Raw genomic sequence first — 18,387 nt, 5'->3', positions numbered from 1 at the left:
ACAACACCCCTTCTCTTCACCTGTCAGTCAAGGTGGAAGCTGCCTCTCACACATATTCCCAGCACCCTTGTTAAACCTGCAATTATATGCTCTTTAGACCATACAGTATTTCTTTCCTCTTACCGACCCACAAGAACACACACACAGGTTATTTTTGTAGATGGCAGATTCTGAAGCTGAAATGTTTATATGTGTGAAATGTTAGTAAATACACTATGTGCAGAGAAAAGCCAGTAAAAGTCTGGAAAAGGCCATGAGTCTGCACTTTCATTCAGTTCAAAAGTGCATTCTGCCATTGATTACTAAACCCAAAGGCGCAACCAATTGGGACCAGGAGGAATCTTTTGTATTGTAGATTTCTCAGTAACTAAACTGCATTGCTAATATTAGCTGCTGGACTGTAAAAAGTAGACTTAGGCAAAAAACCCTCCTGCTACTACATGGACTAATACATGGACTAATATACATCTATTATATGGGCTCTTATGAAGACAGGATTAACTAAAGATTACAGATTTCCATACATATTAATATTATGAAACCTTATGTTTATTTCATGTAATTACTTCTAATGAAATATATTAAATGTCACTTGTTTAGTCATATTTAGGCAACACACTCTAGGGAATAAAACCTCATCTGTATTTTGATGTGTGTTCACAAAGTGACAAATAAAGGCTTTAAAATGGGATGAGATCTATTTGTGTTTGTTGGAAGTGGCTCATAAATGAACGTCATGAAGACGGAGGACTTTCAGCCCACCCCCATCAGAAGCGCTTGGCTACTCTTGCCCATAGAGTGAGCATTAATCCCCGTTACGGGCGGTAATCAACACAATCAGCATGTGTTCTGTGCTGTCACAAAGTCAGCAAATTACCTTCTGGAGGACTGTGTGAGCCACTGGAGCTCCTACGGCCCCGGCCCAAAAATACAGGCCTGTGGGTGGACAGGAGCAGCCCTTCCTGGTCTCATCACCTGGACCCTTGACACAGTTGCCTCACACGCCTTTTTTTTTTAATCTTGAGAATGTATCTGAATCACAGGATGCAGAAACTGACTTAATTTACAACCTACACTTTTTCTACTTTGGACTTGCCTGAGGGGGCCCTGTTACTCACTGTAGATATTTATTCAACCCGTGTGACTATTAACAGCATCAAGGGTTGCTGGGTAATCTACTCATGCTCTTGTGCACGTTGCCTCCAGGTCTCTGTGCTGGACCATGCTGTTCCTTCCAAACGCTTCAGAAAATGAGGAAGCAAATCCGGGGTGGCTCAGAGATGTATGTATGTATGTAAGTATGTAAGTATGTCACATCCCTAGAGCAGCATGCTACCCCTGCGCTCAGACATGCTGAGGATGTGAACGAGCTGCCTCACAAATGCTTAATAGATGATTTGGTATCCTATTCAGTTCATAAGACCCACTGCAATGTGCCACATTCTGTTTTGTCAATGACTGCTGAAGGCGTTTGAATGGAAGGAGGAGAAATGCAACATGCAGGAATCAATGTGAAAGAAAACTGCATGAGTGGAAACTGGAATGTAATTGGAACATTATTACCATAGCTTTCAGTTGACATGTAATTGCAATCAGTACAACCAGTGCAAGAGCATTAGGCATACAGAAAGCAGCATGGCTGGACCAAATGAGATCAAAATCAATTGGACCATTGAAGAGTAGAATCAAATGGCTGTACGAGTGAGGCTGAGACAGCCATAACTCGGCTCTTCTTCTTCTTTGGCGAGGCAACACCTAAGTGCCAGACCCCTGCTGCACACCCTTCTGGCATAGGCTCGGCAAAGGCACCATCATTAACATCATCAGAGTCTCTTTAAAAAGGGTTTTCCACCCACATAATAACACACAGGCTCAGCCGAGCCCGGCCACCCCAGTTCACACGGCTTTGTGCTCCAACCGTAATTATTAGCCTTCCTCAGATAAAGCTCTTTCACTTGGACGTGGTTTTTCCGTTTGACAGGTCAATGGTGTGGTTGGAGACTGCTAAATGCATGCAATGCTGCCAATGCTGACGGAGAGAGCAAATTAACAAATGAAAATAATTGCTGATTCAGAGATTTTAATGAGCCTCTGATGGTGGGTATATCTTTGTGAGATTAATTTTCATGACAATCCCCAAGGTTATAGACAGCGAGTCTGTCTTTGCACTTGCAATGAATCATAACAAATGTCAAATGATCTACAAAGTACTGCTCTTTGTGACGCTGTTATGCAAAAAAACTCCAACATAGATGTAGACATGGGATTGAATTGAAACTGAGATAGAAAACAATAACATACTCTTACCATTAGCATGTCGCTGGTGAGTGAGTTGGCCAGGTCTGATACTGAGGAGCGGCCGGCCTCGTCTGGCGTCTGACCCCTGGGGCTGCTTCCTGGCTTGTTGTTTGCGCCCCTGAGGGAGAGAGAGTCATTGGATGGGAAGGAGAAAAGTAGGATGGAGGAATACCTCCTCTGTGCCAGGAAAAAAAGGCTCCATAGATTTTCACTGAGGAGATAGCAGACACTGGGATATAGACACCTGAGAGTCGCCCCATGAGTCAAGAGGACCTACCTGGGCTGATCCATACAGGAGGGGTTCAATGAGGATTACACCAGAGAGTCTACAGTACTGAGATAGCAGGGGGCAATTTTAGGTAACACTTTGCTTAATCCCAGTATCTATAAAGCATTTTAAACATATTTATAAATGTTGATTAAGTATTAAAAATGCATCATAGCAACTTACATAAGCCTAGATAACTATTCCTAAACAGACATTCCTAAACAGACTACATTCATAAAACATTATGACGCAGTATAAGCCCAACACAATGGTTATTATGAAAGCTTGTATGGAATCACATACTGTATAAAGCTCCATGAAGAGCATTAGGTGAATAAGCAGCGTTTCACATAAGGCCAAGATGTCAACAGTGCCATTATAAAGAGGTAAAAGAAGTTACGCATACTGATACTTCAAGCTGTAAGGGTTTATAACACAACATTGAAACGCTTTATGAGTGCAGTCATTACTAGGTATACATACTGTAGTCATACAGACTTCATACATGTCAACCATCATGAGGCATTATGAATACTTTATAACCCTTTATGTATGTGTTTATAATGCTTTACGGACACTGGGTGTAAGTAAAGGGTTACCCAAATGTCTTATAAGAAAGAGAGTCAGTTCATAGACATGTGCAGGAAAAACCTGACATTCTAATCCAAAGGGTGATGGCAAATGGTACATATGAACTTCAATCAGTGAAACAAACTCCATTGTTTCTTACATTATACATGGGGCTGTGCCGATTCATTCAGTGGTAGTCATAACAACCATAGCACCAAAAAAAAGTGCAACTGGAAAAATAAGAGGCCAACAGCTGATTTAGAGAAAATACCCAAGTGTTAAGAAGCATAGTGGAGACAAACCTCCAAATCTCTAATCTCTATGACCTGGAAAGCAGGAAGAAATAGTGTGTTTAGAGATACACTCAAGTTTCAGGCTCATGTAAACTGAATACCCATAATACTAACAGTTCTTGTGCTTCCATACACTACACATTAGGCAAAGGGACAGAGTGCTGGATGTTATTTCATCTCTCTCAAGTCACAGTATGGAGCCACAGAGGCTGAGGCCACTGCTTAACTCTGGTCTACAATTGCCCTGAAAGAAAAATGTATTGAAAGCTACATGAAAGTAAAAAAGGATGTGTTGTGATCTCTGTATGCTCAAGTTTCTGAAGCCGAACGCAGAATAATGAGATGAGTTGCAAATGCATCCCTGGCAAATTTCATACAGATAATGGCCAAAAATGAAGGAGATAGAGAGAGAGAGAGAGAGAGAGAGAGAGAGAGAGAGAGAGAGAGAGAGAGAGAGAGAGAGAGAGATTGAAAAGAAACAAAAAGACAGAGAGAATAAAAGCCACCTATATAATAGGGCTGGTGAGACAGAGGGACAAACAGCACAAATAAGAGCGGGAAACACAGAAATGACACCAGGCTCACTGAGGAATAACACTAATGATAGTGTGTGATGAGAAAGGGAGAATGAGAAACGGGCGAGGATGAGTTATGAAACGCTACGCGCGAGGAGAAAGGAGTGATCACAGGCAGGTGCTGTGGAAAGAATGAAAAGAGAGTGGGTGGAGGATTAGAAGATTTATCTGTGACAAGGGGAAAAAGACCGACAGAGAGATTTGTCAGTTAGGAGTCGGAGGATTAACAAAATGAACTTAAAGATTGAGAGCAAGGCACACTTCAACACAATTCACTCAATGCTGTAAAAGAAAGGGAGGAGGGTAGAAAAGGAATCGAAAAAAGACACCTGGAAACACCACCACCAACAACCACAAAAAATAATACCTCAGTCTGAATAAACCAAGAATAAGAAGAAGCAGAAGAAGAAGAAAAGAAATTGTGTTACCACAGACAAAAGAACATACCAACTTAAGATACACACACACACACACACACACACACACACACACACAAAAGGAAGAGGGTGAGTGAGGGAAGAGAATGGCTGGAGGCAGAGTGGCGGCAAGGCTGAAAGAAGAAAAAGAAGTAGGAGAGAGAGCTGGAGGAGGAGGAGGAGGAGGAGGAGAAGAAGAAGGCAGGGATTGTGAAAAGACATTCTCTTAGAAAAGACAAGAGGCAACAGCATTTTGGCTGTCAAATATAAATAATCAAAGAGGATAACAATGAAACTGAAAAGGGGGAGAACGGAACTGTTTGATCTACATGAGTGCGTGTGTCCTGTTATGTGAGTATGCTAATGAAGACCTTATTCACTTAACTGAAGATGCTACTGCCAAGCAAGTTTCAGCAATGGTGCCAGAAGATGCAGAAGCACACGCTCTGACCTTTTGGCTAAGCAAACGCAATGAAATGTACATTTCCACTACTAAATGTTCCTTGGGCACACTGGAAAGACTACCAGCACAAATTCTAAAGTAAACTTGATTTTCTTTTGTAATAGGGGAGAAAATTACATAATCTCAATTAAAAGACATGATTACAACATTCCCTTGGGGATTGGGGATGTAGTATCCCTTCTTTGAACTGTGAAGCATGCAGGGATGAGTTATACTGTGGTTAAGCCAAAGTAGGATTCAGTTTCTCAGTGTGTTTAATTCTTTTAACAACACCACTGACATCCCCTCTCAGATTTGGTGTGAACAAGATGATGTAACACTGGTAGCTTGGTTCTGTAATTAGGTAGGAACAAAAAGCTTAATTTTGAACAGAAGAGGAGTAATGAATCATGTTAAGAAACGTATCAAATAGCCTAGTAGAAAAACCACAAGAAAAGCAACAGCATAATGACAGAAACATAATATGGGGGGTGATATGAGCTAAAGATAAGAGTAAAATGTCTAAAGATCTGCAAAGCTGTGGTTCAATGCTGTCTAAGCAGGTGGACAGCTCCTTTTGCCACACATAAGATGCCGTGCTTTGCTATTATGGCAAGCAGTGCTGGGCTAGAGCCTAACTATGCAGATGCTTTGGTCCACAAAGACTGAGTTGGTCTTTGATGCCAAAAGCTCATCCCAGTGTGTTCTAGCCAGCCTTGACCACCCTCTTTTTCCATCCTACTTCAGGAGGCTTTACCTAAATCAAAGAACTGTTCATTTTGAACTCCCTCCATCCCTCTCTCTTCCTCTTCTCCTCCATTCAGAGGGGAGGGGCAGGTCTGCCCATGTCTCAGCACAGCAGCCATTTTTCCTGTTTGTCCAGCATCAAATTTCCCCCCCGTTTTGAAAAAAACCTCTCGGAGGTCTCTCTCAGTTGAGGTTAATAAGGGAGCGGGGCTGCTGCTGCACCCACACACAGCAATCAGGGAACCTGTCCCAATATGACTCAGCTCCACTTAGGGCTCCAGAGTCCAGAGCACGGCCACAATATTGAGACAAAAACAACGGAATTGATTCAGGTATGCTAGACGGGTGGGCATCTGTCCCCTAGCACCACGCTGATAAGAACAAATGCCAACGAGCTGCATGAGATATGTCAGCTAATCCATGCTGACTTCACATTCCACTGGGTTTGGCAGTGGGGCTGGCCGAGGTGCCAAAGCTAACACACTGTTTTTCTGCTGGAGGGGCTGACACAACACGGCATTTTAAGGCCATTCGAGCCTGCAGTGGCTGGAGGCTGCCAGAGAGGGGCGATGGAGCCCAGAACAAAAGACGGGCCATCACCCAAAACGCCACCAGCGAAGGAGGTTGGACCGTTGGCAAGGCAACGGCTGAGAGATGGCGGGGCACACCTGGGATGTGTCGGAAAGGGAGGCTTTCCAGTGGGGTCACACGGGCCAGCAGACAGACACACACACATCAAGAGCAAGACTAGAGGATATATCACAGGTCACAGATCAGCCAATCGCTGGGCTCATACGTCCGTGCATGCACATCTACACTATCATTTTATACACCTACATGAATGCATGCTGTCAGTCATACGGTTAAGGCTGCTAGAGTTAACAATGGCCTGTGATCATATCCTTGTCTATTAAAACATTACCTGCGCCACCAACCAATGTGACAGGTGAGGAGAGGAAGCCAGTCCGCACCAGAGCTGCTGAGCGATTCCATAGGGACAAACCCTGCCAAGCCATCCCATCCCATCACACACACACCCCCCACCAACATCACACCTGAGCACGCAGAAGAAACACACACACACTCAAACACACATACACAAGCTCACAAATATAACTATAAGTCAGACGTATAAACTTTTCTGTGTGTTGTGTTGTGGAATTTCTCCATCAATCTTGGCATGTGGCCTTCAAATGAACATAAATCCACTTATCTGCCTTAGCTTGGCTGGCTTTCTCTTTGTGCGCTCTCTCTCTCTCTCTCTCTCTCTCTCTCTCTCTCTCTCTCTCTCTCTCTCCCTCTCTCTCTCTCTCTCTCCTTCCCTCTCCCTCTCTCTCTCTCTCTCTCTCTCTCTGCAACCTCTCAGTCAGTGCCTGACCATACAGCTACAGTCTACAGAGGCTGCCTGGAGCTCTGAGGGCAGGCTGGAAACCAGGCTGAGATTACATGACTCCTGACCCCGCCATCATAACCATGACATCCCAACAGTGCTGTGAAAGAAATGGTTGCAGTTCAAGTCACCATGGCGACAGCAGTTTCCTCTAGGGGGGTTATAGTGAAGGCAAGGACACAAACTGCCTCAAAGGGTTACTGTAACCACGGCATGGAGTCCTTTTCTGATCGTGGCAAGCCATTAAAGGCTATCATTCTTCTTTTCACGTATTAAAAATGATCTAGCCTCCAAGGCAAGACACACTTACTTTATGGGCATGTGTGCAACGTGACCCAAACCTTGAGAAGCACATTATGAGAAATGAAACATAATCTCTTGAAACCATGGTTACCCATGCTTCTGAAAGGTGCAACAAGCCTGCTTTACAAGACCTTCAGGACCTTCAGTCACACCCTCCAGAGCTGGAAGCCAGAGTGCGTTTCTGAACAGCGCCTGTGGGCATGTTCCTGCCTGCTGATGCCCTCCCTCTGACCCTTCTCTCAGGCCGGTTGTGGTCCTCAGGTGGTGCTCTACCAACCTGCCAGCTGCTGGACTTCCAGCCGAGGAGAACACCACCAGAGCCGTTGTTTTTTGCTGAAGACTTGCCAAAAGCAAAGACAAATTATGTAAATTTGAGTCACAGTACACTGGGCAAAACTAACAGAGTGGTCCTTGGGCCAAAAACAGTGAATATCCACCCGGACACATCACCTTATCAGAAGCTGCCTTCAATAAAGGAGGCATGTTCCTGAAGGAACACACCGGTGCAGGGCATCCATTCTTCATGAGACACTGCTACAGTGAGATGGAACGGTAGAACGCCAAGACCTTCTTCAGCAGTCTTTACTCCTAAATCTGAGATTAAAACACTACATGAGACGGAGTTTGGCTGACTGTCCTGTAATCCAACACACTGTCTAATTACTTTTCTTTTCTTTACCAAACAGGAAAGGGGAGGGGAGGAGAGGGGAGGCGGCAGCAGTAGGCTGAGAACTGAGAACTGAGAACTGAAGATTGAGACTTTAAAGGATGCAAATCCAAGGTGTTCAGACTGTCATTAGGGTTGGAGACAGAATCCCTTATGACATTGGTCTTTTTACAAAACTTACAAAAGACAAAGGATTACATTATTAAGCCGTTATAAATCCAATGGTATAACACTGCTCAAAATGTTTGACTTTCATAGAGGCTTAGCAATGGGCCTTAATAATCTTGAGACTCTTCACACATCACTTTGGCTGTGTAAAATATGACTACTAAGTTTACAACCAACATATATTCACCTTGTCTCATTTTCATAGACATTGGACTGGGATTTGGTTGGCTCCAGACACATAATTTGGTTGATCAGAGGTTGATCAGGTTTCTAAACATAAAGAAAGAGATGCTATCCTTATGTGTTGAGTATGCTGTATGAAATCGACATCTAGCCTGGTAACTAACATGACACTGTAACTCCATATTTCAGCTTTCCCAGGCCCTGTATCAGCTAATTCCTGTTGAAGCTATAGGAAACTGACTGCTTTCCCTGGCCTAACACTAATTCGCAGTCGGCAAGCTTTTTAGATTCCCTCAGCTTAAACTAATCCAGCGGTGATGGTGGCCTCTGGGGGCATCCTGCCTGGTGTCAGGGGAGTTTTTAGCCAGGTCTGTGCCTGCAGACCTATGGGAGCAACAGTCCTCGCGAGACCTCATCAGTTAACCAGGCCTGAGGGGCAAGCCTCTCAGGGGATGGATGGCTTTTGCGTCACCAGCACAGGAGTACATAACTCACCGATAGTCTCACACACATACATACACACACACACAAGCTACTTACCATAAATATCTATATAAATTCAAAAAGCACACCATCTGGAACGAATGATCACGAACACATACATCATTACTTATCATCAGATGCTGAACCAAATGATTTGTACACAACACACACACACACACACACACACACACACACACTCATTACACTCCATCCTGACACCTGAACTCTGAACTTTCGACCCCGTGCTTCACCTGACCTCGGCCCTGGGCGCTGACCTTTTCCTCCATCCAGCTGAGGTGCAATCATCGGCCTGGAGGTGGACCCTGTCCCAGGAGGCCTGAATCTGCCGGACTCCCTCTCTCTTACAGAGCAGTCCTTAATTAATTTATTTAGTCAGAAAGGCACGGTGCTTCTCAACAAGCGTCAGCCAGAATAAAGAATAGTCTCTGCACTGCTTAGCTTAACCCACTCTCTGCTCCAGTTCCCCGACTCCCTGTGAAGCAGTAGACAGCAGCCCTCCCAGCGGTGGCCTGTTAAACACCGTCTTATTTATCTTTTGTTTGGCCTAAGAGCCAACTTGCTGGCTGTCCTGAGATTGAATTAAATCTGTTGCTCACCACAGACTAAGATAAGGGCAGACATTTTGCCAAGGCGAGAGGGAGAAGCGCAAATGCTGTTTCTACGGTCTCAGTGCGAGCAGAAGAGATGCTGCCGTATCACAGCAACACTAAGATGGCTACTGCTTACGATGAACCAGTGATTCATGATTCCGCTACAACTTGGTTTGCATAATGGAAATGACAGTGTAACACAATTTAACCTCCCTCTTCTATTTGTAATCTGTATGTATTTATACAAGGCAAACAGACTGAAACCACAACCTGCTGTTGATAAAAAGATGCTTTGCTTTATCTGGGGGGGGGGGGGGGGGGGTCTGAGAGCAAACAGAGACAAAGTCATGCAGTCATGCAGAAAAAATGCACTTATGAGCCACAATATTATCCATTACCACAACAGCTGCAAACACGGTTTGTGATATGAACATCCTTATGAGGCGTTGTGAGTGGGTGGGAATTGCGCTGTGCGCAAAAATGGAGTGGAGGAAATACAAAAAAAAAGACTCCCATGATTCCCTCGGAGCAATCTAGATCTCCCTTATGGCAGATCAGATGTAATGGACAGAACCCGTCCCCAGGGAGTGGGAGTGCTTTGTGTTAACGTACGCAGAACACTGCACTTATTTCCCTTTTTCCCCCCGATTCTTTTCACCATTTCTTCCTTGTTCCCTCGGTGTGTCTTCATCTACCCATCCATCAATCTCTCTGTCTATCTGCTTATGCCTCCCCTCTGTCCGGGCTTTAATATAAAACGTGTGAATTTATGAGGGTGTTTTTTGCTTGGATGTGAGAATTCCGGGTATGCCAGTTCCACTGCTCACTGTCACATGTGTGGGGTGAGTCTGGCTGTGTGTGTGTGTGTGTGTGCATGTGTGTGTGCGTGTGCGTGCGTGCGTGTGCGTGCGTGCGTGTGTGTGTGTGCGTGCATGTGTGTGTGTGTGCATGTGTGTGTGTCTGTGTGTATGTGTGCGCGTGTGTGTGCATGCATGTGTGTGTGTGTGCGTGTGTGTCTGTGGCATGGTGCTCTCTCTGTGGCCGTGGGGGATTTTCATTTCCCTGCTCTGATATTCAGCGGCGATGCAGATGAAGATGTAACCCAAACCCCACGCCTAGTGACAGTCATGCAGCCTGACAGCCCACCACAGTACTGACATCATCCCATCAGAGAGGCCGTCAACACCTCAGGAGGATCCACCGCCGCGCAGAAAGGGGAGAATGGAAAGGTGAGTTGGGGAAGAACGAGGGCTCGCCAGAGAGAGGGAGAGAGAGAGAGAGAGAGAGAGAGGAAGAGAGAGAGAGAGGGAGAGAGAGAGAGAGAGAGAGAGAGAGAGAGGAAGAGAGAGAGAGAGAGAGAGAGAGAGAGAGAGAGAGGGGAACAAGAAACGCCCGGGTGGCTGAGGTGACAGGGATATGGGGCGTGGGGTGGTGGTGTTGGGGGGATTAATACAGCCATGCGGGGACTGGATGATGGAGAGGGGCGTTTGAGGAAGGAAGAGCTGAATAATGAAGGAGGAGGGAGAGAGACATGGAGTGGAACCAGATGATGGAGGGAGAGAGGAGGGAGAGAGGAGGGGCCGCTCCATGGCGAAGGCATGCATCCATAAACATACAGTAACCGTGGGCCACGTCGCGCTCGTGCTGACGGTCCGGTACAGGGCGCCTCAAATGAGATCCCCCACTACCTCGTTGCTGACATCACCCCCCCCCCACCCCCCACCCCCCCCCCACCCCCCACCCCCCCCACCCCAGACAGTCAATGGTGATGGATGAGCCTCGGGGTCGCAGCGGCGGCAGCCCCGTCAGCGATTAAGGCAAACAGGAACAAAACACTCCGACACCTCCCCTCCATCCAGAGCCCAGTTAATGGAGCTGTCGGGGGGGAGCCGACCTCCAGCTCTACAGCACCGCCACCCTGCCTGAAGCTGAAGAGCACCGCTGTGAGGTACTCGAGGTCTGAGTAACACACACACACACACACACAAACACACACACACACACACATGAACACACACACACACTGTTGGGAGAAAGCCGACCTCCAGCTCTACAGCACCGCCACCCCGCCTGAAGCTGAAGCGCACCGCTGTGAGGTACTCGAGGTCTGAGAAACACACACACACAAACACACACACACACACATGAACACACACACACTGTAGGCGGAAGCCGACCTCCAGCTCTACAGCACCGCCACCCTGCCTGAAGCTGAAGAGCACCGCTGTGAGGTACTCGAGGTCTGAGTAACACACACACACACACACACACACACACACACACACACACATGCACACACACACACTGTTGGGAGAAAGCCGACCTCCAGCTCTACAGCACCGCCACCCTGCCTGAAGCTGAAGCGCACCGCTGTGAGGTACTCGAGGTCTGAGTTCCCCTGTGCGCTGCTGGTTTTCAGTCTGATTTTCCAGTCCCTGGCTTTAATAAGGGATACTCCTTTGCATGTTACAAGAAAGCCCCTTTCAACTCACAACCTTGAGATCCCCCCGTGTATGCTGGGTCTTCTTTTGCTGTATTCATTACGTAACACTTCTCTGAGGATCCCTCCGGACAAGCAGAGGCCCCCACCCGTGGTCAAACCTTTGAATAAGGTGGCATACAGAGACCTGGCCTGGGGGGGGGGTGGGGGCTGAGGGGGTTGTGTGTGTGTGTGTGTGTGTATGTGTATGTGTTTGTGTAAGGATGTGGGTGTGTGCGCCCTCTCGGCTGTAACACTCCGTTCATTAAGAGGCACTCTTCCTCAGCTGGACAGATGCCACCATGCACTACGTTTTTATTTCAATTCAATTAATTTTTAGAGAAATGAAATGAGCTGCGGCGAAGCGACAGCACCCTGCCACACGCAGTTCCAAGTTCCACTGTTTGCACTCAGGAGGAGACTCTTCAAAGGCGCATGGATTATATAAGCCATCTTTATTTCATTATTTCACTGTTCTGACTCAAACAGCATAGCACTCAGCGCTAGCAGCAAGAAGCTGCCAGAGACAGAAGTGGCATTTATAAAAATTCTTCTTTTGCGCTGACCTACATTTGTTGTTTTTAGCCCAACTCTTGCTCTGCTGCTCAGTGCAAGTCGGCTGAAACCTAAATACAAGAAGAGGTTGCTCCAATTGGAGGTCAAAGCGGAACAGAGGCTGCATCCTCATCTCATCCCAGTGGCTGAAGAGACTGTGGGTAAACACTCTCCAGTAGAAGTCATTTTACATAAGGAGCTCCCATGGTTTTTTCTTAAGGCATGAACAAATGAGATTGAAACAAAAACAAATTGAGTTCACGAGCGCATTCAAAGAAAAAGAGCTTGTTGCGGCCTGCACTTGTCGGGTCCTGCAAACACCACCAGCTGGAGGGCATCTGGTTCTGAAACGGGTGCGACTCAGATCAAGGACGGATCCACGCCCGAGAGTCAGCTGCTATCTGGGCAACATGGTCCAATAATCCCTGGGGCCAAAAGCTATACAAAAAAACAGTCGTTCTCTTATTCAGTGGACATGGAATAGATGGAATGGCACGAGACATCCAGACCGGAGCAACACAGCGTGGCTCCAGAAGCGTGTCAGGCAGGAGGAGCGTTGGCCTAAGCTGGAGGTAGTGGAGCAGGAGTGCATGTAACTCAGCCTTTCACAGTGGGCCCAGCTCGTGGAGCAGGGGAGAGGGTTAAGACTTTATTTATGTCTTGTGCCTGAGCTTGTGCCTGTGCATGTCTGGAGGGGGGGGTGGATGGATGGATGCGCGCGCAGTAAGCCCCGGTACTGTCACGCTTGGCCAACCTTTATTTCCATATCACGGGGATGCTGGCGATACTGAGCTGCCGTGTCCTGGCTTGGCAGCCCTGACGGAGTGTGTTTGTCTGTCTGTCTATGCGTGTGTGTGTGTGTGTGTGTGTGTGTGTGTGTGTGCGCGTGTGTGTGTGTGTGTGTGTCTGCGTGTCTGTGTGTGTGTGTGTGTGTGTGTGTGTGTGTGTGTGTGCGTGTGTCTATGCCTGTGTGTGTGTGTGTGTGTGTGTGTGTGTGTGTGTGTGTGTGTGTGTGTCTGTGTGTGTGTGTGTGTGTGTGTGTGTATGTGTGCGCGTCTGTGTGTGTGTGTGTGTGTGTGTGTGTGTGTGTGCGTGTGTGTATGTGTGTGTGCGTGTGTGCCTGTGTGTGTGTGAGTGTGCCTGCATCTGGGAGCGTGGTTACTGCTTAGTGTGATTCTCCCTGACAGACCGACTTAAGCTGGCCGCCTGAGCAGGCTGCTCCTCCTGTAAAAGGCCATGCAGAGTGGTGGCATCCACAACAACAAGACAGGGCAGAGGCCTGGTCCTGTGTGCACCGCATCATGTTGCTTCACCATCTCCAATCAATACTGGCCGACCGCCTCATTACACAGTTACAGGGGTGCCGATTAACATTAAAGATTTTTTTTATCACACCATCAAGGTATACAGTGGTGGAAGGAGTATTCAGATTTTAAGCAAAAGTACCAATGCAGCATTGTAAAAACACTTCAAAGTATTAACCCATTATGACCTGAGGTGCCCTATAAAAAGCACTCTCACAACATCCTGAAACGTGAGGGTTTTCTGAAAAAAGAACACTCACTTAAACCTTTATTTCTCAGCCTCTGTAAAAGCTAGAAACCTGAAATAAAAAATAAAAAACATCTAAGAGCTTAACAATTTGGCTTTAACTGGACATTATAGTGTTATTGTGTTTGCCCTACACTATTAAAAATAAATACATTTAGGGCACAGCAAGAGCATAAGTGGCAGAGTAAAAACAACGTGGCACTGTAATAAAGTCATCTTCTACTGTAGTCTGCAGATGTGCTTGCCAAAGCACTCGATGTGTACAGCCCCGTTGCACTGTCTGCCGCCATGGATGGTGGGAGTGGCACAAGCACCAGTGCCATTCGTTGACAGAGCACACGCCCTGTAGATCCGTGTCTTCTGAGTCTCTCCCAGTCATGTTCAGATGTGGCGCCCTCAGGCACTCTTGGTTGTGTGTGTGTGTGTGTGTGTGTGTGTGTGTGTGTGTGTGTCTGTCCCAGCCATGTTCAGATGTGGCTACCTCAGGCACTCTTGGTTGAGGGGCACTTGTTTGTCACTAGGGTAACAAGTTCCTATGCCAAGTCCTTCAGCCAGCTCTGTGGGTCCTAATTTGATAGGATTGCCCATTGCCCATCAATAAAATTAGGGTCCTACGTAGCCACTCTTGTACTTGGCTATGAATGTTTTTACTCCAGCAATGTATGCGTTATAGCATCGGACAGCCTTTAAAAAGAAGAAGAGACTCCTCCACCATTTCTTTGAGCAATGCTTGAACTGATCTAATGCAACAAATCCATACCTTAATGTATTTTTGGGTGTCGGTAAAGAATACCGGCACTCAAACCTTGGTTTGGTTGTGCTCTTGCTTCTTTCTCTTGTCTGGCCCTTTCTTAGTGGGATCAGGGTAATTAGATAGCACCACGACAGCCCTGGAGTCCTGCCAAACACAGAACGTGAGGTTGTCCTTTTGAACCACTTTGAATTCATGTTTGCCCCACGTTGCTTGCCTGCTCAGGGGTCTGATTCTTAGGAGCAGCATGAACTGTGCCACAGGCGTCCAGTCCAAGGCTCCTCATGTCCTGGTAAAGCTCCACCAGCGAGTACAAGTCCTGTATTACAATGGGCAGATTAGACCCACAGTAAGGCTCTGGCTAAATCCATGATGACTCAGTGAGCAAGTGCCCTTCTCCTGTGTCCCCTCACGGACTGGGAGATATGTGACATGGCCAGTGGTGCTCTTGGCCATGACCCACACCTCGTTCTGTTGGTTTGAGGGGGGGATACTGATGGAAGGTGAGTCATGAGTTTCACCCAGCTCTCCTCTATCGTCTCAAAGCCCTTCACCTCATAGAGTGACTGAAATTGACTGGTTGAGAAACCGTTTTTTAGTTTCCACTGCTTGTCAGAGCAGTCCAAGTTATCTTCTAGGTGAAAATATTTGCTTGTCATAATTTGTTATTATTATTTGTATTACCCTCTAGATCATTTCAAATCTGTCCGTTGACATGGCTTTGGGGAAGGTTGTCTGAGAAAGCCACTTCTTTGGTCACCAATAATCTCTCCTCGCTGTCGGCTGAAGAATGCCCATAGTGACACACAATGAATGTTTAAGTTTCTTTCACCGTAACCGGTGTCCACCTACTGCTGGAGATTCAGTCCTTCTTTGTTCTGCGTATGGATTTGTCTCCGTCACAAGTAACAACCATAGTTCCTCAGTGAAAACCCCCTTATCACCAATCAAATGAAAATTGAATCTTCTAATTCGTTGTTGTTCTCATCCTAAAAGCAACTGCTGTACTCCGTATTAATGTCGATCCCCTCATGCAGGACGTCAGCCATGCCACTGTCTGAAGCACAACTTTAGAAACTCTTCTGCAGTCCACAGAGAGGCAAAGAGGCTAAACCAAGTATATATATATATACATACATTTCTCATAATGCATGTTGCCTCCCCACCTGTATTTCAGCTCAATTGATGGGAGATAAAGACTATTTTTTAATGCACCACCATGTACATGCCTCAGTGTATCTAGGAGCAACAACCATCATTTTGTTTTGTACCATCTTTGTTCTTCCTTCCTAATATTTGAAATCTAACTCCTTACATGAGTTTGATGTGTTTTCAACAAATGCTGCTCCAGTTCCTTTCGTGTCATCAGCACACCCACTTAACCTTTTCTCTTTTATGTTGCATGGCTTTTAATTAGAGTGCTGAACAGTGGCAAAGGTGCTCGATTTTTTGGTATCATCAAGCTCAAACTGTCACACACTATCTTCATTTACGTGCAGGTAATTGGAAATAGAATGAGTTCTACACCTAATTTAGATTTGCATTTCCTTCTTCGCTACAAGCCATATTTGAGGAAAACTATCCGTAGTTTGGGGGTGCTTTTAATGGCACTGCTGGGGGTGATCTTGGTGTTGTTTGGATGGTGTTTCTGCCTGCAATTAAACATGCTTCCAAGTAGCTTTCAATCAAACTCATTTTCAAGGCTTCAGTTTTTAAAGAACATAAAATATTTGCACTGGCAGGTTTAAGCACAGCTGTGAAAGTACCAAATCAACAAAATTCCTAGGGCGTCTCAGTCGTCAACAAATATTTTCATCATTCTCCGAGAGCTCATCAACACTGGTGTCTGCTCCAGTACATATGGTTGGCTGCAGCTGCTTATTCATATGAGGGATGGATTCAGGAACATTGGAGGGCTTCAAGCAGTGAGCTACTCACTTCTACATGGAGCCCATAGGCGGTAGAGGCCGTTGTAATTACCACATCCTATCATGCACAAGAGGAAAGCCTGCCTTTTTTATTAACCAGAGACTGTGGAAGATATATTGTCATACATGAACTACATAAACTGAGCAGGCAGTTCAGAAGCTTCACAACCAGTGCTAACGGCATAATTGACATGCTAATTCGACGCAGTGTCTTTATGTGTTAATTTCAGTCTCTAATGTTACCATTATATGGTCACCAGTTAGAGTGATGTGCTTTGTTGCCCGGCTTTTGGAAACTGACTTTTTTTTCACTCAGGATGTTCTTGGGTTATGTATCTTACTTTGAAAAAAAGTAGGTCAGTCATAAGATTCTTCATTTCTTCATGTTCATGTCACCTGTCATCATCAAAGCGACGTTTACTTGGTTAAAGTGGAAGAGATGCTGTTTCAGACACGTCATCCAAACAACATGATGGCTGGCACACTTTCAAGATTCTAGTGGCAATGGAGTCAACTACGCTACTGTTTCCAGTTCCAGAGATCCAGTTGGTGTGTGGGGCCGTTTCAGTAGAGGCTCCAGGCACCCCAGAAGCCGACCTCGTTGAGAAAGGTGATTGATCAGTGCTGATGTACATATTGATACAGATATCTGTCACCACCTGAAAAGGCAATTTCCTCATGGCTTTCCTCGACCATTTTCCAGAGCTGTTCAACAGTTTAGCTCTTACATTATGTTGATGTATTAGTTGTTTCTGAAACCGATTGATCTGGCCGGGGCCCCGGCGGGGCTGTGTAGGGTCGATGGTTGACTTCAGGGGGCTGTTATGTTGAGATTCATTTCTAACTGGGCCACAAGGGCTGCAGGGGGAAAAGGAGACAATTATTTCAACACTGCGTACAAGAACTTTGATTAACAGTTTCACTCCCCAAGGAGTTGCTTGGTAAGGGTTTGTGAAGAGGGCAGGAACAGTGGATGGTCCTGTAGCTCACTCTGTACCTTGCCCTGAACCTGCTTCCGCCTGCGTTTTCCAAGCGTGCACCCTGTCCCACGCATACATTAACATCTATCTTCCACAACGGCTAAATGGCAGTCCGTGTAAACGCTTTATTATCCTGCCGCTTCGCCCTTTGTAAGGGCACACCGCTGCACCGCACCTCAGTGAGACCGTGACCTTTAGAATGACACTGCAAAGAAGCAGCGCCTTTCAGATCCCCGTCATGCAGCGGCACACCTGCAGCACAGCGCTACGCTCTCCAGACTCACATCCACCCTCACATCTCTGGTTCTGTTTGATCTCCCGGGAGAGGGCCCAGGGCCTGCATCATGGCGGGCGCATTGTTTTCTCTCTCTGTCTTTGGGGGGATCCATCATCCATCATCCGCTGTCCGCTGGTCCTCGTCAAAAGGCCAGTGGGTGGGCCGAGAGAGGCAGCGACTCATGGGGTAGAGACGGAGGCCTGGACAGCGATGATGATTGAATGTGGTTATTAGTCGGGCAAGGACACTCTGCCACCGCAGCCTCGTGGACCCCCCTTCGGGCCCCAGACTGGCTGTGATTAAAGGCTGATGCTTGACAGATGTCCCCAAAGGCAGGCAGGCAGGCCAGAGGATGAAGAAGGTGCACTGGTCCCATCACTGACGGCCGGGTGTTATACTGCAGGGTTAAGGCTTTTACCGGGGTCAGGACAATATGGCTGTGAAACATGGCT

General features: G+C 46.5%; 1 protein-coding gene across 1 annotated transcript in view; it reads right to left on the bottom strand.

The window, feature by feature from the left end:
• The window catches only part of syt7b (synaptotagmin VIIb), a gene marked incomplete at both ends in the record, with an annotated part of 85,484 nt that overhangs the window by 3,048 nt on the left and 64,049 nt on the right, over positions 1 to 18,387 (bottom strand). Inside the window, one exon of the mRNA XM_080843204.1 lies at positions 2,308 to 2,416. Coding sequence (XP_080699330.1) covers positions 2,308 to 2,416 — 109 coding nt within the window. The remainder of the gene's footprint in view (positions 1 to 2,307; positions 2,417 to 18,387) is intronic.

This window comes from Sprattus sprattus (genome assembly GCF_963457725.1).
Source record: "Sprattus sprattus genome assembly, chromosome: 8".
NCBI classification, from domain to species: Eukaryota; Metazoa; Chordata; class Actinopteri; order Clupeiformes; family Clupeidae; genus Sprattus; species Sprattus sprattus.
Note: the sequence above shows the minus strand (reverse complement) of the source record. Positions and strands in the feature narration are given on the sequence as shown.